The sequence below is a fragment of the Pinus tabuliformis genome, chromosome 8 (assembly GCF_031772625.1).
Source record: "Pinus tabuliformis cultivar Carrire ecotype Pingquan chromosome 8, CPIR1, whole genome shotgun sequence".
In the NCBI taxonomy this organism is placed as follows: Eukaryota; Viridiplantae; Streptophyta; class Pinopsida; order Pinales; family Pinaceae; genus Pinus; species Pinus tabuliformis.
The window spans coordinates 8,315,343-8,337,625 of record NC_142294.1 but is presented as its reverse complement, the minus strand read 5'-3'; the positions used below and the strand labels follow the sequence as shown (position 1 = coordinate 8,337,625).

The following is a 22,283-nucleotide window of genomic DNA, read 5'->3' as shown; positions in this document are numbered from 1 at the left end:
CTTCGCTGGATGGTAAGTATATCAAGCTGCGTATTTCCCTGATAATTGTTTGCCAGCGTTTTCCGTGGGTCGTTTAGGGTTCCATCTTGTATGCGTAAGACTGTTGCATTTTTTTTTTTGCCTGAAGTTTTGTTGGCGTGAGTTATGCGTGCGGACAAATAAATCAATTTTCTGGTTTGCGTGGTTATTTTTTACGACGGCTAGGGTTCTTTTTCAAAGCGTTTTCCTTTTCTTTCTTTTTTATGTTATAAGGAGTAACGTAGTCTGATTGTGATTAAATTAGTTTCGATTTAGATTTTAATTTCTTTTTTAGATTTTAATTTAATTTAAGTTTTTTTTTTTTTTTTTTTTTTAGATTTAGGATATAGTTATGTATTCTATTTAGATTTTAAGCTTTAAGTTTTATCCTTTTTTTAGATTTTTTTTTTTTAATTTTCATTTTCATAATATAAAAAAAAAAAATATTTTTAGAGGGATTTTTGGGATTTTAGATTTTCGATTAAGATTTTGCTTTTTGTTTATTTTTGACTTAGATTTAAATTCATTTTTATTTTAGTTTAGTTTTAAGTTACGTTAGGTTATTTGAATTTAGATCTTTTAGTTCTTCAAGTTTTGAATTTAGTCCTAAATTTTAATTTAGTGTAAATTTTAGTTTGCATTTAGAGTAGATTTTTATATTTATATTTAGATTTTATTATGAAAATAAAAAATAAATAAAAAAGGAAATAATAATAAAAAGATTTTATTTAAGTTTTTAGACTTTAGATTTAATATTTGTATAGTTTTATATAGATTTAAATTTTATGTTTTAGATTTGTCTTTTAGTTAGATTTCAATTTATTTTTTAAAGATTAGTTTAGAGTTAAGCTTAGTTTTAATTAGATTTTGATTTAAATTTTGTTTTAATTAGATTTTATGTTTAAAGTTCTTTTCATAAATTTTAGATTTAGATTTTTTATGACATAAAAAAATAAAAAAAAATTGAAAAAAGATTTAAAAAATTTTGAAAAAGTATAAAAAAAATTTGTGGAAAATTCTCTTCGTCAGATCCAGTCATTTTCGGGAATTGTCGTATCTTTCATGCTGAGATCTAAATTTTCAAGTCGAGATGCGAAATTGATATCTGGTTAATGGTTATGATTCATGGTGGTTTAAAGCATTCATTTTTTTGAAAATTCTAAATTGCTGGATATCGTTTTGGTCATTCTAAAAGCATTGTGATTTAGCTGATGATAGATGATTGCTGTTCATGGTTCATATTTTTATATCATTTCACAAGTAATCGTTTTAACCACAATCTCTTAAGGCACTGGTCTGTTAAATTAATCAAATCCATCGAGTGCTTTTTATATCGTATCTCGTGTCTCCCAACCAACTGGTCGACAGTTGGTCTCATCATCTCACAGGGACTACCCCCCTTAGCCGCGGGAAACAGGCTTAAACGGAGGGATCGGGGATCAGAGTGACAGCCCCCGGTCTGAGCGTTGTCGTGTCAATCTGCGCGACAACAGGGTGCTATCATAGGTGGTAAACACTTCTTCTGTAGAGAGGTGTTGGAGCTCTTATTTTTTCATCCACAGTGTTAGAAGGAACAGGTTGAGAGACTAGGCAGAGAGCTTGGTTTATGCTCATTACAACTTGCGATTGTTTTCCCATTATTGTGATGATGCAAAGCATAATAAATACCTTAATGTTGGGGACAGGAATCCGAAGGAGCCCAATTTGGAGGATGGAGTGTTGTGATTAAAGCAATTAGAAGATGCTCTTTTCCAAGTATGTTCATTGTGGTATGAATTTCAAAATTCAGTGAATAAGTGTTATGTCCAATGAATTCAAATGTGTCAATTTTTCTTATAAAGCATTTCTCTAATTCCTGTTCTTTTTTTTTTTGTTAACTAGTGGTTTTCTTCGTATGAATTTTTTGAGCGATTCCAAGATGATGATAATCAAGTTGAGATGCCACCCCATCTGGTCCCTTGGTTCCCAGGTTCCATGGTTCAACACCAACAACAGGGGGTTCGTCTTCATCAGCTTCAGTGCCACAACTTCCACAGACACCATCTTCTTCATTGCCACCACGTGGAGGCCCACTACCACGTTCTCTTCGTGGTGGAAGGAGGAGAGATTAGTAGATAGAATCACAATTTACTACTTTTGTCATAGATTAATCATTAGACTTGTAAGCTTGATGTGAATTTGAACCTTTTTGTCTTGGTGGTGGACAAGTGGCCTATTTTGTAAACATTATTATTTGAATTTTGGACATGACTAATGTTGACAGTTGCTCACTTGCTAGATAACATGCTTTATGTTTTATGTTTTATAATATGCTTAAAAATTTGATGTATATTTGTAATTGCTAGAATATAGATGGTTGATGCTTGAATTAATCATTGATCTACAATGGAATCATGGATGCCTTATCTATCTTGATTTATGTAAAAATATGCATGTTTTCATGTCTTCTACAACTACTTTGGTATTTGGGATGTTTGTTTTGAATATAAATGCAAAAAAAATAAAAAATAAATAAAAAAAATATATACATATATATAGTAGATGCTTCCGAGACGCTTCGCTACCTAGATTTTTAGAAAATGACGCTTCCGCGTCCCCTCTTCCAAAAAACGTCCCTGTTTCGTCCCCGCTTCGTGCAACGTTGGTAGGAACATCAAAGAAGCACCTTAAGTAATTTTTTCAGGCAATAAGTAGCACAAAAGCCCCAGATAGAGATGATTAACAAATCAAAAAGGAATTACTGAAATATGATGGTAAAGACCATATGGGAGCAATCATCTGGGTCAACAAAATGGAAGGAGTTTTTGAATCAAAACCTACCTTCGGTGGAAAAGAAAAAATAATGATTGCCTCCAATAACTTAGAAGAGGAAGCTTAAGATTGGCTTCTATGGTGGGCCAGAAAATGTAACACTCATGCTTTCCATTGGCAAAGTTTCATAGTCGCCCCATTAAAAAGGTTCTATGACAAGAAAGATGATATTTTGTACAACAAATTTGTTCATATTAATCAAAAGGAAAATGTGAAGGACTACAAGAACAATTACTAAAAATGTACATATGTGGATTGAAGGATTACATTTGTAGTGAAATATAGCTATGGAAACCTAAAATAGTCGAGGATGATACTACAGGATTCAGATAAGGAATAAACAAATATAAATATTGTGGAGACAAATGGTCACGAGAACACAAATGCAACAATAATAAACTATATACTTATGACGCTAAAAATGACTCATACACATCTAATAGTGAATTAGTGAGAGGGAAAAAGAAGAAAAATAAGTCACAGGCGTGGAATAAATTGGACACCAGGACAAAGATGTGAGGACATGTCCTTAAATTACTATAAAATTATGGACGGAAGGCAAGTAGAAGTACAGAAGCTAGATGACGAAATCACGGTAGCATACAACGTAGATTCAGATCATGATGACACACCACAAAAAGCATCACTAGCTTCAATCTCATGTGCTTAGCTAAATAGAAATGAAGACAACAAACTTCAACAAAGGATAATTACTCCAAAAGACCTATTCCAACCACAGATTATAAAATGTGATCCATCACATCTCACAAAGGAAAGGATCTAGTCTTTAAGAAAAGAAAGCAACCCTACAGCTCTATTGACTACGAACATGACATAACATTCAAACCTGAAAAGTACTAGATTCTTTTAGTCCCTTGCGCCAGATAGACCGCTGTCTCCTCCACATTCTTTGAAAGCATATCCAAGGAATTTCCTTCTCTAAATTAGCCATGCCTTTCTTTATCATATGCAAAACCTCCATTTGAATAGTTCCAGGATTAGATCCATCACAGTTGAGATCCTCAGCAACTTTGGTCTCCCTGGACATAGGGCAACTAACTTCCCTTGAATTATCAATCACTGTCAAATATGCAGTTCCATTTCCAGTACAAGCACGCCTGCGAGTCCCTGAAATGTACACCTGTATAATATTTTGGTCTTAGAGCTGTTATTAAATACAATCAAAATCAAAACAGATACGAATGACTAATTAAATAAATGAATAATGACAGGTCATATGCAATCTTTGACAGGCAAAGCATGCAAAAATGGCATTCATTATGATGCCTTTTAGCACTGGCATTTCCAGGAATCCCAAGCATGATCTACAAAGTCTGTACAGTGAACCTGTGCAACAACAACAATTGGACTCATAAATTTCGTCAGACAGACTGCTGACAAAGATTGTGCCTTGTGGAAGATAATGATGCAAATTATCTCCTCGAAATTTAGATAGTTATTTTTTGCAAAATATTAGTAGCCAGCAGGCTAATGGACAGTCATTACAAGCTTTTAAGAAATGAAAATTAAAAGTATTCAATACTCCATGTAGGTCACAGACCTGACTACATAACTATTAAGCTGGCATCATTTAGGAAATTTGGAGCATCATGATCTATAAAACATGTACAGTGACCCTGTACAACAATAACACTTAAGAATTGTAAATTCATCAGACAGATTCCTCACAAAGACTGTACCTTGTCGAAGAAAATCATGCAAATTATCTCTTGGAAATTTATGTAGTTATTTTTGCAAAATATTAATGACCAGCAGGCTAATAGACAGTCATTACAACCGTTTAAGAAGTCCATGACCTCACTACATAACTATTTATCTGACATCATTTAGGAAATTTGGAGCATCGTAGCTAATTAACTCGATATATATCTTTAAACAACCATCAATTGCATTTTGCTACAATCTTCAAATACATTGAGAAAATGATATTAAAGAACAATGATGAACACCCAAATGTGGGATCTCACCTTGCCATAAGTACCTGAGGGTGATAAACTTCCATTCCTTGTCACACTGGATGCTCTTGTGACAAGGGAACTACGTTTTGACCGCACAGTAAAGACATCTAAACCAGCTTGGGTTCCTATAATCTCTTCAGCATGTGGATCATCCTTCCCTAAATAATATACTTCAATGTTAAAATTCCAGTAAGACTATGGTGCTTAAATATAGTTCATAATAAATAAGATTCACAACAGTTTTTATAGCAATGTACATTACAACTTTTCAATTTTTTACACATAATCTATATCACCTCGGTTCTGCAGATGATGCAAAGATAATATGACACGAGACAAAACATACATGATGATCTAATTTAAGTTTGATGAAAAAACTGGCTTTATCGTTTCTTCCGTATACATGTAAGGTTTAAACATTAACAATTAGGTTTCTTGTAAATTGTTAGTCGCAAAACAATAATTTCACACTTGCGGTAGGCAATATATTTGTATAGAAGCTAACAATAATGAACTTTAATCTATAATTTTCCATCCTTTATGTCCATCCAAATTCCCTGCAATTCTCAGGTCATTAGGTTTCCAAAATAACTAAGGAACAACACTTAAAGGGTGCAAAAATCAGCCTCCTTTCAGAATTTATTCAAGTGATCTAAGATTAAATAAGAGTCATTCACGAAGCCCGTGTTGGAAATAGAGTAGCCATGGTTGGTATTTTCATCATGAAGAAATAGAAAATTTTAATTTTAAATTTTGCCTCCGTAAATTATTCAAGTCGGCCTCCATTTTATTCAAGTTGGTTGGGCCCGTGAGCAGCACCCATTTGACCCCCTTTTTAAAACTATAAAAGGAAGACTATTTCTCCCTATTTGGTACACCGATCTATGTAATATCCATAAGTTCATCCCCAATCCTGGTACATGCAGCACATTTGTGGCATAGAACCGTTCTCCTGATTCTCTCTAAAAAACTATGGTTCCCTTTCCTACTGGAGTACACTTTGCCTTGTTCCCCATGGTGATCTGAAAATTCATCATCTCTTCTCGATATTCCAAAAAACACTCCCTGATTCCCATCATATGCCATGAGGCTCCACTGTCTAGATACCATACTTTTGATGATGCAGCACTAGTCATGCACGCCACTTCTTCTTCCAACTTGGAAGCCAACATAGAGAAATTGAAATCTCTCTCTCTTGTGCAAAATTCTTAAAATCTGCATGAGTTCCCTGCGCTGGATGCCTCTGCATTGTGGTCTCGACCCATAACTAATTTTCCCTTTCTGTCTCTGCTTGCTCTGATACCATATGAAAATTCTATCACTGCAGCAAGTAATATACTTTTCCTACTTATTTCATCATAAGTTATTCATGAAATTCCTTCAACGAACATTAAAATAAATACTATTGCATATATCACACCGTAATATAGAAACAAACATATGCACACATTGACACAGTTATTTTGGACTAATGTCCCCGGAAAATCCCAATGTGGAAAAACCGGTGCAGTAAGGGAGGATTTTATTATTCAGCAATTTTCTAGTACAACAAGGTGCAAAATTGACTTACCCACAAATAGACAAATTTCCAGCACTTCTTCTGAAACTCTCTGCGTCAGCCTATTGAGGCTCTGCGCAGCCTCTCTGGCCTTCTGCGTCACTCCTGCAGCCTCTACGTGGATGATGCAGGCCCTTCTAGCTCTACGCAGTCTCTGCTGCCTCTGCATGGCTTCATCTGGCTCTACGTCTGCCTCTTCTACCTCTATGCTAATCTCTCGTTTCTCTATTCCGTACTTGCTTCCTCCTGACTGCTCTCGAGACCACTGGTTCAATTTTTCAACAAACCCCGCTCCAGAAATTGAACTCACTGGTCTCCCTCAGTGTGTCCTCCAAGTGACCCTCAAGCCTCTTATACTTTTCTCGGTTATAAATTAAAGGCCTAGATTAAGTCCCTAATCAACAGCTAAAACTAGATTTTGATCCATGTCTTCTGGACCATTCTAACACAGATTCATATTAATACACATTAATATTTATGTTCCCTAAGTTTAAACTTAGGGACTCCATTAAAAATATTAATTATTTTAATATCTCCTAATCTGTTTAGAATCTACCCAAACTCTTTCTAGGTATTGGAGATCTCATGTGCCCCAACCTCTCCACCAAATTGTGTGGCTAGGGCACATCCGATGCTACCCAAATCAACATTAATATCCAAAAGGGGTCTAGGGGACAAGAGCACAGACCTAGCCCATTCTTTCCGTTGAATCCCCCCATTAATCTATGCTCGGAAGAGTCCATGATAAGCAAACTACAATACTCAATTACCAAATGATAAGGCATACCTTTAGGTTCGAGAGGCCTACTGATCCAAATGGATCCAAGAACACTCTCTAAGTCTTGAAATCTTCTTAAAATCATTTCAAATGTCAAACCGATCGCATGAAAACAGCCCTTGGAATGGCGGAAAACACTATCCGGAAGAAAAAAGACTAAGAAAACAGTGGAAACAGGCATATCGGCAGTTTAAAGCAGCATTGAATCAGAGTCGTCGGATCTGGCCGATCAACGGTCCAGATCCGATCGGAGAATCGCAATTGGCAAGGACGGACAGAGGATATCAGCACATGAAATATATGTATTGCGATGGCGATCAGCGGAGTCAACAAGGACCGTTGATCAAGCACGCAGATTGACAGCCCACGTTGCATCGCCATGTCGCATCGGAGCAGCCTAACGAAGCGGGGCCGATACAAGCATAACTCACGATAGCCGGACCCAATGGAAAAATAGGTGATAGCGTATATTTTTTTAAGTCTGATATGCGGGATTTTACAGTGTTTTAATGTATTTTTGTTATTAAACGAAATACAAAGAGACAAAGTCACTATGATAAGCGACAGCGACCAATGGGCAGACCCGACAGGAGAACAGGGCATAGTTATGAAAGTTTGAAGTCCGACAGAACAATGTTTTGGCGGATTTTCATAATTTTGAAAGGCATTTCTCTGTGTTGACAGTCAGCAGCTGTTACAGGGATGTCAACAACCCGAGGCACTCATCCATTAAGAAATAGGTGGCCACCTCCCCAAAAAGCATATGCCATGCTTGCTAACGCTTAGCAGGGGGATTCGAGCGCATAGAGAAGCCGGGAGACCAAAGGCCGAGAAGGCGAAGGCGAACAGGCAGCCCTGAATGGCTTTAAAGCCACAGGATGACAGGGACAGAGACAGAGAGGGAGTGCTGAGGTAGAACAACAATAGAAACCGAGAGTGAGAGAGTCTATGTACTCAGGAGGCTTGAGGGGTTCAAGCTGAAGCTCTTGTTGTTCTTATTTGCGTGTTGAGACTCAAGTTGAGCTCACACAGTTGTAAACTCTGCGCTGGAAGACATAATAGAACGGCCACCACTGAGGCAGGACCGGGAGACGTAGCCCAAGAGTTGGGTGAACTCCATATTAATTTCGCTGTGTTATGCGTATTGTCTGTTATGTTTTTTTCCCTCACTGCTTAACTGCTTATATTTACTCGCAATCTGATTGATCCATTGCATAAGTAATATAGACAAATCCATGCACATGAGTCTGTAAAACCTTATTAATTGTCTTAGATCTCATTATCAGATCAAGTGGTATCAGATCTTTAGGTTTACTAAGGTTAGACAAGCTTATGCTGGATCGATGAATGATAACTATGTCAAAGATCAAATTAGGAGAAGGAGAATTGGTTGAAACTAACCCAGAAATTGGTATAGTCTATCCTAGGAGGGAAATCGCAGAAGAAAATCCCTTGGAATCAGACTCTCAATTCATGGACAGTTTCACGACCATGAGAGCCATGGTAGAAGAAATGTATAAAGAATTTAATGAAGGTCGAAGTGAAGACTCTTCAACCTCCAAACAAGACAAAGGAACAGAAGAATCTCTTATAGATGGCCATTCTAAAGGCAAAGGGAAAGGAAAAGAGGTTCCTCTATCCACACCTCCTGAAAACCCTGAAAATAAAAAGAAGAAAACATCTCTGATTAAATTAGATGTTAAATTTGATTTACCAATATATGTTGGAGAATTAAATGCAGAGAAGCTAGATAACTGGATTAGACAGATTGATGTGTATTGCAGGGCGCAAAGCATTGATTCAGATAGGAGTAAAATTCAACTGGCCAGCCTACGCCTTAGAGGAACTACCTTGGTATGATGGGAAGGCAAGACACAAGCTGACTTGAAAAAGCATGGTAAAATTCTTTCTGTCTGAAGTGAATTTTTTCTGCAATTAAAAAACAATTCTATCCACTAGCTTATATGCAGCAAGCTATGATGAGTTGGCAAACTCTTCGCCAATTAAAAGGGAAAAGTGTACAAAGCCACACCCAAGAATTTAGAAAAAGAGCTTTGATTCGAGGCATTTCATTAGACTCACCTGAAACTTTGCTGAAGTATATAGGTGGTCTACACAGTTATTTGAGGCACACCATTCTCATGTTTAACCCTACTAGCATAGATGAGGTATTTGTTCAGGCTACCCATCTAGAGGCTAGAGGCAAGAATGTGAACCCAAAGATTGAGGGATCATCAAAACCCAGTGCGAGCAAAAACAAGGAGAAGAGGAAGCAAAAATGGAAATAGAGGAAGGCAAATGTTGTACAAAAGGCCAAACCTTCATGCACTCACTACAAGAAGGATGGACATGATGATGAACATTGCTGGTCTTTGCATCCGGAGCTGAAACCCAAGAAGTTCGATGGCAGGAAGAAAAACACTGCTGTTGCTATACAGAAAGATTTGGGGTCGGAGTCAGGTGATGAAACAACAATGGCAGCCACAGGTATAAAAGGTAAAAATTCTGAAGCATCTACTAGTAATTCTGCACAAACTATTGATAGTGAAGAAAATGAGAGGAAAAGACATGACCTTTTTCATATTAGAGTTATTCCCAAGCATCAAAAGATTGATACTTTGTTTGATAGTGGCTCAAAAGTAAACTTAATTTCTAAAGCATGTAAAGAAGCTGGAATTACTAACCACACCTCACAAGAAGCCATATCCATTAGGTTGGGTATATGATAAAGCAAAGCTACAAGTGACTAGACAATGTAAACTTAGGTTTTCTTTTGGGTCAACATTTGTAGATGAGGTTGAGTTAGATATCGTTCCCTTGGACATATGTGGAATTGTTCTAGGAAGTCCTTACTTGTATGATAAAAAAGCCATCTTCTATAGAGCTAAAAATAAGTATCAATTAACCAAAGATGGAATAGAATATATTGTAAGAGCTCATAAGCTCAAAAATTATTACACTCTCATAAACTCAGGGCAGATGAGAAGAAGTGTAAATTCATGCAAGCAATTTTTACTAATGGTTGTAAAGGAAAAGAAACTTGATAAAACCAATGTATTTGAAGGCTATGATGCTAAACAGCACGCTGATTTAAAAAAAGTTGTTTCAGAATATGATATCCTATTTCAAGAATCTAAAGGTTTGCCACCCAAAAGGGAAATTGTACATGATATTAATTTGCAGCAAGATGCTCCATTGCCTAACATTGGAATGTACAAGTTATCTGCTTTAGAGAATGCAGAGATCAAGAAGCAGGTACAGGAACTGCTCGAGAAAGGGTTCATAAAACCAAGCACATCACCATACAGATCTCCAATCGTGTTGGTGAGGAAGAAAGATGGTTCGTCGAGGATGTGCATTGATTACAGAGCACTAAATAAAATAATGACAAGAATCGTTATCTCCTTCCTCGCATTGATGATCTATTGGATCAACTGAAAGAAGCTGTTTACTTTTCCAAGTTGGACTTGCGTAGTGGTTACCACCAAGTCAGAGTAGCAAAGCAAGATGCAAGGAAGACTGCTTTCAAAACAAAGAAAGGGTTGTATGAATGGCTAGTTATGCATTTTGGCTTAACTAATGCTCCTGCCACTTTCATAAGAGTTATGAATGATGTACTCAGGCCTTTTATTGATGATTTTGTAATTGTATATTTGGATGACATTTTTGTTTTCAGTAAAACATGGGAAGAACAATTGAAGCATGTAAAGCAGACTCTAGATGTTTTAAAGAAAGAAAATCTCTATGTTAAATTATCAAAATGTGAATTTAGTAAAACATCTTTGAATTATTTGGGTCATATTGTAGGGGGTGGTGAATTGAAAATAGATCCCTCTAAGGTTGCAATCATTGTAAACTGGTCTAAACCCAAATCTGCTACAGAAGTTAGAAGCTTCCTAGGAGCAGCGCAGTATTGTAGAAAGTTTATTGCTAACTTTTCCTTAATTGCAGCTCCCTTACATGCTTTAACAGGGTTGAACAAGGTGTTTCAATGGGGAGGCAAACAGCAGAAAGCCTTCGACACCTTGAAAGAAAAAATTAGTATAGCACTAGTACTAGCATTGCCAAATCTTCAACAACCATTTGAGATCGAAACCGATCCCAGTGACTATGCCATGGCAGCGGTGTTGATGCAACATGGTAAACCCATATGCTACCATTCTGAGACTTTTAATTCTGCAGTAGTTAATTATCCTACATATGATAAAGAATTGTATGCATTAGTCTAGAGTGTGAAAATGTGGAAACATTACTTAATGGGCAAAGAATATTGATCATCAGCCACTTCAGTATTTGCACTCACAAACTAAATTGCAGCAATCAAGACACTATAGGTGGATGGGTTTCCTACAGCAGTTTCATTTAGTCATCAGAGATAAAAAGGGCATACACAATAAAGTTGTAGATATGTTGTCCAAACCAATCATCAATGCATCTACTATACTTAAGCATAACTCAGTCATGCATGAAAGCTACATTGAACAATATGCTCAAGATATAGACTTTAAAGATGTATATGCAGCTTTAAGTAATGACAAAAAGGTAGAAGAATTGGATTATTATGTTAAAGACCAACTCTTGTATCATTTGGGAAAGCTATGCATTCCACAAACTGAAAGAGTCAACATAATTAGGGAAGCACATACTTCTCTGATATCAAGTCATTTTGGTGTAAGTAAAGCAGTGGCACAACTACAAAGACACTGCTATTGGCCAAGAATGCATGAAACAGTTTGTAGATATGTAAGAGGGTGTACCATGTGTGCAAAAAGTAAGCCCAGCAATAGAAAACTAGGCTTGTACACTCCACTACCAGTTCCTTCCCATCCTTGGGAAAGTGTTTCCATGGACTTTGTTGGGAGATTGCCAAAATCTAGAAAGGGACATGACTATTTATATGTTATTGTGGACAGGTTCAGCAAAATGTGTATTTTAATACCTTGTAATAAGCAGATTACAGCTGAACAAACGGTGAAATTGTTCTTTCAACATGTCTGGGTGCATTTTGGGTTACCCACTTCCATAGTATCTAATCGAGACTCCCAATTTGTTGGGAAGTTTTGGTCAAGTTTGTGGGAATTGATGGACACCAGACTGAAGAAGAGCACAGCCTTTCACCCACAAACCGATGGCCAAACAGAGGTAGTCAACAGGACAATGATCCAGTTGCTCAGGGGTTATTGCGGCAAGCATCCCAAGCTTTGGGATGAACATTTATGTTATGTGCAACATGTTTACAACCGTGCTAAACATTCTTCTACAGAGAGATCTCCTTTTGAAACCTGTTTTGGTTTTATACCAAGGTCTCCCTTGGATTTTGTCTATCAAAAAGGCATAGCAGTTGCTGGACACAGTGATGCGGACAAAGCAACCAGATTCATTGAACATATCCAAGAAATTCACCAGGCAGTGCAGGAACAGTTGGAAAAGAGCCAAGCCAAATACAAAGCAAGGCATGATAAACATCAAGTGGAGCACAACTTCCAAGTTGGTGATCAAATCTGCCTGTATATCAGCAAGGACAAAATGCAAGGTGAAGAAAAGACGCTGAAGCCAATAAGGTATGGATCTTTTAAGGTACTCGAGAAAATTGGTGAGAATGCTTTTCGCCTTGATTTTCCAGCATACATGCACATCTATTCAGTGGTAAATGCAAAAAATTTAAGACTGTTTGAACCTTCATTAATTGAAGATCCCGAGGAGCAAAGTCAATAGACTTCCATTAATAATCTGTTGCCTGAATATCTCAATGAGTTGCAGGGAGATACGGTTCTGGATAGGAAGGTGAGAACCACACGCAGAGGGGATGTTGAGTACCTAAGAATTGGGCTCAAAGGTTCAAAACCCAGCAGTCCAAAATGGATAGAGATTGGGCAAGTGAGGACGTTGTACCCTCATTTGAGCGATACTCGAAAAACCAACTTTTGGTGGTCCAAAAGCCTTTTCAGTGGGAAGGCGTGATCCAAATGGATCCAAGAACACTCTCTAAGTCTTGAAATCTTCTTAAAATCATTTCAAAGGTCAAACCGATTGCATGAAAACAACCCTTGGAATGGCAGAAAACACTATTGGGAAGCAAAAAGACTGAGAAAACAGTGGAAACAGGCGTATCGGCAGTTTAAAGCAGCATTGAATCAGAGTCGTCAGATCTGGCCGATCAACGGTCCAGATCCGATCGGCGAATCGCAATCGGCAAGGACAGACAGAGGATATCGGCACATGACATATATGTATTGCGATGGCGATCGGCGGAGTCAACAAGGACCGTCGATCAAGCGCGCAGATCGATGGCCCACGTTGCATCGCCATGTCGCATCGGTAAACAACAGTGGAGCACTTACCAAATGGCCCGGGGGTATGTGCGATGTGCGATTGCGATCAATCGCATCGCAATGTCGCATCGGAGCAGCCTAACGAAGCGGGGCTGATACAAGCATAACTCGCGATAGCCAGACCTGATGGAAAAATAGGTGATAGCGTATATTTTTTAAGTCCGATATGCGGGATTTTACAGTGTTTTAATGTATTTTCGTTATTAAACGAAATACAAAGAGACAGAGCCATTGTGATAAGCGACAGCGACCAATGGGCAGACCCGATAGGAGAATAGGGCGCAATTATGAAAGTTTGAAGTCCAGTGGAACAATGTTTTGGCGGATTTTCATAATTTTGAAAGGCATTTCTCTGTGTTGATAGTTAGCGGCTGTTACAGGGATGTCAACAACCCGAGGCACTCATCTGTTAAGAAACAGGTGGCCACCTCCCCGAAAGGCGTTATGCCATGCTTGCTAACGCTTAGCAGGGGGATTCGAATGGACAAAGAAGCCGGGAGACCAAAGGCCGAGAAGGTGAAGGCGGACAGCCAACCCCAAATGGCTTTAAAGTCATGAGATGACAGGGACAGAGACAGAGAGGGAGTGCTGAGGTAGAACAACAATAGAAACCGAGAGTGAGAGAGTCTATGTACTTAGGAGGCTTGAGGGGTTCAAGCTGAAGCTCTTGTTATTCTTATTTGTGTGTTGAGACTCAAGTTGAGCTCACACAGTTGTAAACTCTACACTGGAAGACATAATAGAACGGCCACCACTGAGGCAGGATCGGGAGACGTAGCCCAAGAGTTGGGTGAACTCCATATTAATTTTGTTGTGTTATGCGTATTGTCTGTTATGTTTTTTTCCCTCACTGCTTAACTTCTTATATTTACTCACAATCTGATCAATCCATTGCATAAGTAATATAGACAAATCCATGCACATGAGTCTGTAAAACCTTATTAATTGTCTTAGATCTCATTATCAGATCACCCGCCTTCAAACATACGATCATGACAGATGGGTGAGGGCCCACATGGTTGGCTCAGGTGGCGGAGAAATGGCACAACAAGCTAGTTGGTGGCTGCAAGGTTCTGTTGACTATTGGCAAAGGACCATCTTGGAGAAAAAAATCTCCTGGGATATCACCCACAAGATGGTGGGTAACAAGTCATATACAATGAAATAAACCATTAGGTAACTAATGATTTCCTCTGCCCTTTTTGCGAGAAAATGTAATATCTTTCCCTCTAGATGAAGAAGGCCTTAGGTTAGCATTGGACTCTGATGTCCTCTAGGAAAACTAGAAGTCGGAGGAGCTAAACCACGTCCTTTATTGGTGACCATGGTAGGTGGTCTCGCCTCCTCCTCCTCCTCCTCCTCCTCCTCTGTAGCTACTACCTTCTTCCCTACTTCCTCGAACCAATCAATGGTCGATTCTATGACAGGCCTCTCGGCTTCAACCCTCCATGCAACAGTGGTGTCAATCCCATCCAGTGAGATGGCCTCCATGTCAGGTGTCTTCTAAAGTTGCCTCACCCACAATCAAAGATTGCAGTAGACGTAGACCACGTCATTAAGGCGTTGGGGCTCCAACCTGCATGAGGGCCATAAATTATAAATTAATAATTATAAAAATAATAAATTATGTTTTTTTCCAAGGAAATATCCAGGCAAATCCACCCAAAGGGATCACTTCCCGCCAGCTTATTAGTAGAGCCTAACCCTGAGGGTGTCGAGGAGAATTGACCCCGTGACCTCCCATTAGTGAGGTGCTTTTAGCGACGAGAACTCAACCAATTGAGCTAACCCTTGGGGCTCAATTTTTATAGTTTTTACTATATAATGAATTCAAAAAATTAATTTATTATTGTCGATTTTTCACGATTTTTTGGCAATTTTTACAATTTTATTGCGATTTTTTCATTTGGGAAAAAATCTTGGCGAATTTTACGATTTTGTCATAACTTTTTCATTTTGGGAAAAATTGCCAATAAAATTGCCATGCGAAAAATATCAATTTAATTACAATTTTTTCTACTATAAATCAAACACCAAAAACATGAATTTAAGAAAAGTGAAAAGGGTGGGTATTTATATTATAAGGTGATATCTAAATACCTACTTGGCCAAGCTACTCAATTTGACCAAATCACTGTAAATAGCGATGGACCTAATTTATATTGAGTTTGCCTTTGTTGACCCTACTTTATGGCCAAAAGACAAGTGTTGTTCAAAAGAAGAGCACCTATTTTGCCTCAGCTAAATCTTAAGCTAATGGCTAGATATTCATTACAAGGTGAGCTCAACAAAACAGATTTCAAAGAAACCATTTAATGCTCAACCAGAGTCTAATTACAACTTCCTGTTGACCTTGGATGTTAGAGGCAGTGTGGGGTAACTGTTTTTTATTTAGAGCTTATTCTTTGCTTCCCTTCAAATCCTCACCCATTTATTTCTTTTTGACCTTGCACCACTTTGTTGTATCTCATAAAAGTTAGTCCTCCATTCAAAGCTTCTTTCCCCAAACAATGAATGTTAGGAGTGCTGGAGATTCTCATTTTAGTGATCTAGGATCTTTTCCCAAACCTTAAATGTTAGGAGTGCTAGAGATTCTCACTCTAGTGATCCTCCCTAGATTAGACAACTAGGCTCCCTCAGCCCTTGTACTTTCTAGACCAAATTATCAAATAGTACATTGGCCCTGTTACCCACCAAAATGGGTAACCCCATAGGAGAAAACTTTTTCTTATTCATGACAACTAGTCAATCAGCCAAATAGCTAGTAGCCCCTAACAACCACCAAAAGTTGATGATATGCCATAAATCTTTGCCACTTGCATCAACCATTTGGTCCTCACCCATCTAGCATGTGCACGTGGACGAAGGTGAGTTTCCAATCAAAAGGTACTTTAGTTGACAGTGATTTTTCTATCGGGTGGTTATACTTTTTTTTTTTCTGGAATTTAGTATGGATTATGGGGTGATCTGGACAATTAACAAACTTTGAGCCTCGTACTTAGAAAGAACCACCTCTATAAGACACTCTTGTCACCTTAATCCTTGAATATAGCATACCTCTTATAGGCGACTTATCTAGAGGGAAGCCTCCCATTTGTGAAAGTCCATAAAGAGTAGGAGGTAGTGGTTGTGGTGACAGTGGGCCACACCTCATAGTTGTCCCTTAGTCTAGTTTTTCCTTGTAGGTTACCCTCTACAAGACTTGCTAGATTTTGAAGCAACATTTTTGGAGTCTTTGTCGGGGAGGAATTAAATCAATCTCCTCATAATTTGAATATTTAGCTTCACCCCTTTGAAGAGACATCTCAAGCGACAAGATAGATCCTCTTCTAGAAACTCCAAAATCCAATCCAATCTAATCCCCTAGAAGTTCTTTTGCCAGTACAATAGCTCCAAGGAGGAAGACTACCAAGAAGACTCCTAAAGCTCATACTTCTATCAATAATCCATGTTACCACAAAATCTAGCAGGCCTTAGAGAGGGGTACCCTACTAGACCAAGAGACAACAATGGGGTAGTGGCCTAGTGTCACCATAGCAAAAACCCCTTCTCTTTATGGACTTTGACTGGGGAGGTTAGAGATGGATTGACTGAGTACCTTGAGCGCATGGTCCGTAAGGAGAGTGACCAGCTAGAGATACACCGACAGATCACTTGTTTCAGCAGAGCCACAAGTACCTTTGGAAAGAACCTAGCAAGGATTGCAAAGGGAAGCAGATGAGCCAAGTAAACAAACAATTTCAATTTTCAAATTCTTATTTTGTTAAATTGTTTATAATTTGAAAGTTAGATATAATTTATTGAGCTAACTCATTACACAACTATGTTATTTGCAGTGCAATGGTGGGAGGCATTTGGTAGCCATTGTCCTCAATTGCAGAAGTTTGCAATCCATATTTTGAGTCAAACTTGCAGTGCTTCTTGGTGTGAGCACAATTGTTCTGTCTTTGAGAGGATTCACGCAAAGAAGAGAAACCGTTTGGAACAAAAACGGTTAAATGATCTAGTCTATGTCCAATACAACCTCCGGCTAAGACACAACCAATTGTTGAACAAAAGACCTGATACAGATCCCATTTTGTTGGAAGATATTGATCCAACATCAAATTGGGTAGTGGAGAGTCATCCAGCAGAATTTGATTCTGATGAGGATATTGGTCTTGATTTGGATTTACAGATGGAGGCATTAGTTGAACATAATGTTCAGTTAAATGCAGATCCACTAGTACCAAGCCCAGCCCCAAGTCCTCCAGTTGCAAGCACTTCCTCTACTCAGCGACGACGCAAGCGCATATCTCATCTATCTCAGCGCGCAGTTGTTGCGCCTGCTAATGCTACTACTTTTACAGTTGCAGTTGGAGATCATGACGAGGAGGAGCCATGGGTTTCCCCGTATGACTCTCATTCAAAGTCTAAACCAAATGATGTTGGCTTCTCTAGCAGCAGCCACTAGCCAGTACTGACTAGTGAGTCAGTGACTAGTGACGTTTTGTTGTAGAGGCCATTTAGCACCTCCTTGGTTATGTGTTTTTGTTCTGATCTCTATATATTACATGTATTGGACAGTGCACTAGGTGCCATTTTGATATAATGGATATATTCATGAGCCTACTTTGATCATATGTTGTCTTCTCTCTATATTCTAATGCTTTGTGTTTGGAAACATGAATGAAAATCTTTAAAATTATGCTTTTTTGTAAAAAAAAAAAAAAAATAATGTATTTGACCGAGTCATTGAAATCAACTAGGCTAAGTCGATACTAAGTTGGAGTCAGAGTCAAAGTCGGAGTCGACCCTCGACCAGTTTGAAGTCTAAGTCTAAGTTTTAAAACATTGGTTCCAATAACCAAATGAAGGCAAATCACTTTTCCAATATGAGACAAGAGACCTAGAGCTTGATTAGTAGGTTGAGTGTTGGGATGGCCAAAGGTAAAGTCAAGGAGAAAGGGTTTCCAACAATGATTTTCAACAAGACAAAGGCACGTGAAACCATCAAATAAGCCCCTAAGTTGAAGCAACACCAAGTTAGGGTTCACCTCGGACAAACAACTAGGGCAAGAAGGTTTGTGGATAAAATTAAGTGAATGCCTACAAAGAGGAATGATATTGAGGCAACCAACTATGCCCTTGGCATTTAGACTCTCTAATCCCAAAAATATTCCTCACCTAGAAATTCACACCAAGCCTAGGGAAGGAGTGATGGTCTCACCATGAGAGATTAGGGAGGGCTTGTTGCACTTGAGAAGTCGTCAACGTTGGAGCAAAGAAGGCCACTTTGAGTAGTTGGAGACCCATGGAGAGTACCCCAACTGGATCTTGGGCCCCACAAGAGGCAATGAGGTGGATTTGAGGGCCAACGCTCAAATCATGGACTTGACATGCTTCTACACCACCTTGGACACCTCACCAACCTTGGACATAACATTTGGAGCACCTTCATTGGATGACATCAGCCCTAGAGAGGTTACGACTCACATGTGTGGCTAATTAGGGCATATTTGCATAAATTTAGTGGGTTGGCTTGTAACCCAAGTACATTGTGGCATCCAACTTATTTTAGGGGTGTTATTAGGCTAATTAGTACTCATCCTCCTCAAACAAATAAAGGAGAGGATCATTGTATCTCATCATCATCACTTGTGACATAAATTCGTCCCTCTTAGAGATTTCGGCCTCTTGGATTCTTGCGGAGATGTGACCCTATGGTGTATTTTAGCGTATTGGAGCTATTTCTTCCCATTGGATATCAATGTTGCACGAAGTGGGGTTGTTTTCCAAAAATCCTCAAAAGCGAAGCATTTCATAAGCGTCCAAAGTGCCAAATTAGTTGCAGAATATATCGAAACATGCATATTGTACACATATCAAGATAGAAATGGCATCCATAATAGATTAATGATTAATTATTCGAGCATCAACCATCTAGAATCTAGATTCCTCTCCTCTTGTACATCCTTTGCCTCTACTTCGATTTTCTAGGGATATTAGTCAACATTGACCAATTTTGATCAAACTGTCTAATCCAAGCCTTATAATATAGTAGAAAAAGCTTAACATGCCTGATCAATGATTTTGACTTGAGTGAAGGATACATTTTTCCTAAGGCCATGATAAAGGAGTTCAACAATCAACACCACTAACACTGGGGTACGTATAGGGCTTGGTTCTCTTGATTAAATGCCAATCACATACCCTCATACATGATATAATCTAGTGAAATGCCAAAATCCTATTCATACTGAAATCCTAAAATTGTTAAGTTTGTTGAAGTTTCAATGGGACATCAAATTCTATTTTCTCCATATGAAGTCCGATGAGGTTGTAACCACTCTCAAACATCCCAAGTCATTTCATGGTAATGTTAAAAATTTAGTAAAAGGGCATTCTCCTTTATCTTTCGCCTTCATCCTTTTACTTTAAGAATTTAACATTACCATTAGAGATCATATAGGAAATGTCTAGGGAGCATCAAGGGAGCACCTTGGAGTGTCCAAGAAGCATGGTTCCTCGCATAGCCATTCCAAAATTCAAAAAAAATTGCCCCTCAGAATTGTGTGAGCGGTTTCCGGAACCGTGACACAACCGTGGTTCAAGCTTGCAGAATCACGGTTCAAAACCATCACAGTTTTGAATGTCCAGTAAGCTCAAATTTTAGGAGGAACCGCGGTTCGCCCACAGATCAGTACGAGACATGAATCCACCCATAGAACCGGGGGGGCATAGTTCCCACAAAACTGTTGGCGATGTTATCTTGGATCAATAAAGGAATGTTCATGCATTTGGTCTTGTAAGTAAGCCTTGTATTTGATAAATCTTTGATCTTATGTCTAATGTATGGAATGAATTGATTATCTAGGGCTTTTATATTGCGCCATTTATTATTGAAGATCAATTGTATAGAATCTAGATAACATAATTGTATGCATTACTCATGTATGATATGTTGAACGGGGTTGTCATTGATGCCAACGTTGGTCCTTGAACACTCTTAATATTCATCTAAGTTTGCATTGATTGGAAGCTACGAATGACAAGAAGTGTCAGGAAGCCCTAGAAGCCCTGGACACGTTGACGAAAATAGATTTAGAAGACAGTGATATTGATCGCGAGACCATCGTCATTTGTTTCTCCTCGTTGTACCAATTCCAATCGTATGCGGTATGCCACATAACTCCTCACAGTTGAGCAGATATGACATTTCAAAGATTGGAGCCCAATTTTGTGGTTAGAAGCCCCAAAAGGAAATGCTAAAAGCATTTTTTTTTATTCCGGAAAATCAATTTACAATGGGCCTATCCAAGTTAAAGTCAAAAAAAGGAAAAAGGATTGTATAAGGATAATTATTAAAAAAAAATGAATTGAAATCAATCTCTAAAAATGAATTTACTTTTGGCTCCAAGAATTTAAAATTTGAATTTTAAACTTAAGGTCAACCCTAATATTATTGGGATTTTGGCTCTAAAGTGAAAATTTAATATCCAAATTTGAAAATTATTTTTTCCCTCCTCCAACAGTCCAGGTTGGCCTCCCTACTAAAGGCTCCAAGATCACTATAAAAAGACACTCGCTTCCTCCTCAAAGGTATGTAAAATATGAAACGCTAAATCTGTGATTAGTCTAAAATTTGTGGCATTTTGTAGTCTTGAAAATCTAAAGTGGAAGGTCAAAGTTGTGAAGAAGGGTTTGGGCAGAATAATTTTTGCTTTGGTTATGATTTTTTATGGGACCCTTTGTGGGCATCCTAATCAGTTCGTGGATGATCTGAGGCAAAGAACACTGAACTATTTTGGTCTTTCTTGAAGGCGAATTTGTGGCTTCCATCTGCAGCGCTCCTAAGGCCTAATATGAGCACTCCTCTAGTTGATTCTCAAGACGAAACTTGTTATTTCTTTGTGGCAATTCGCACTCATCTGAGGCTACAACAGATGCGTAGTCCTAAGCTTTTGTTTCCGTCCTAAATAAGTGAAATTTCGGCGGTTTTGTTATACCTTTGAGGCAGACTTGACAGAGTTTTTCTGAGGCAAATCTAAGGGTTTTGTTGACCACTACGTGTCAACGACCCATAGCAGTACACCCGCTTTTTTCGCAAAAGGGATAGCGTCTGATCGATGTGTTCCTGCCATCCAGCTATCATCATCAGCCTGAGGATCATGTTATAATGTAAACCCATTCTGCATGTGTATAATGTAAATAATCTCAGTAGATCCGTGTCGTGTATGTAATTACGTAGGTAAACCTACTTTTCTAGTGACGACCTACAATGCGGGAGGTTTTTTGTCTCACTGATCCATTCTCAGATGGTCGACAGAGTTTTGCTTTAGCCTTACCCCAAAAGCTGGAATTGATTTTGTCACCGGGATCTTAGGGGAGTCCTAGTGTTCTAGATCGAGTTTATGTAAAAGTGATTTGGAAATAATCATAACTATTTGGTTAGGTTATTTTATTACAAATTACTTGGCCTACTGGATTATATTTGTGTCGCAGAATTGGGTAGTCTGTGAGGGTCTTTTGCAAATGGCTTTTCCCCCTTGAGATGTAAAAAATGTAAAAATCATTATGTAAAGTGTCCTGAGGGTTGGAAAAATAATTTATCCGCTCATAGGTTAATTAATTAAATTTTATGGCCAAAATTAATTAAAATCCTAAGCCAGGAATTTAATTAATTCTGGGTTTTGGGTAAATTTAAATTCTTCAAAGGCAAAATTCATCGATCCTTAAAAAATAAATTTTAAGAGGTCCAGTGACTAAGGTAAATTAATTATTTTGCTAAATTTTAAGCCTTTGGTCCCTGGAGTTAAGTCAAAGTC

At 38.2% G+C, this 22,283-nt stretch overlaps 1 protein-coding gene across 9 annotated transcripts in view; it reads right to left on the bottom strand.

The window, feature by feature from the left end:
* The window catches only part of LOC149233906 (uncharacterized), a 426,611-nt gene that overhangs the window by 100,494 nt on the left and 303,834 nt on the right, over window positions 1–22,283 (bottom strand). For 8 of the 9 annotated variants that reach the window (XM_089371667.1, XM_089371666.1, XM_089371669.1 and 5 more), the window contains 2 exons: window positions 4,818–4,966; window positions 3,677–3,970 (listed from right to left, as the gene is read on the bottom strand). In XM_089371667.1, the coding sequence (XP_089227793.1) occupies window positions 3,677–3,970; window positions 4,818–4,966 (443 nt within the window). The remainder of the gene's footprint in view (window positions 1–3,676; window positions 3,971–4,817; window positions 4,967–22,283) is intronic. The other variant, XM_089371672.1, reaches the window with a different exon arrangement.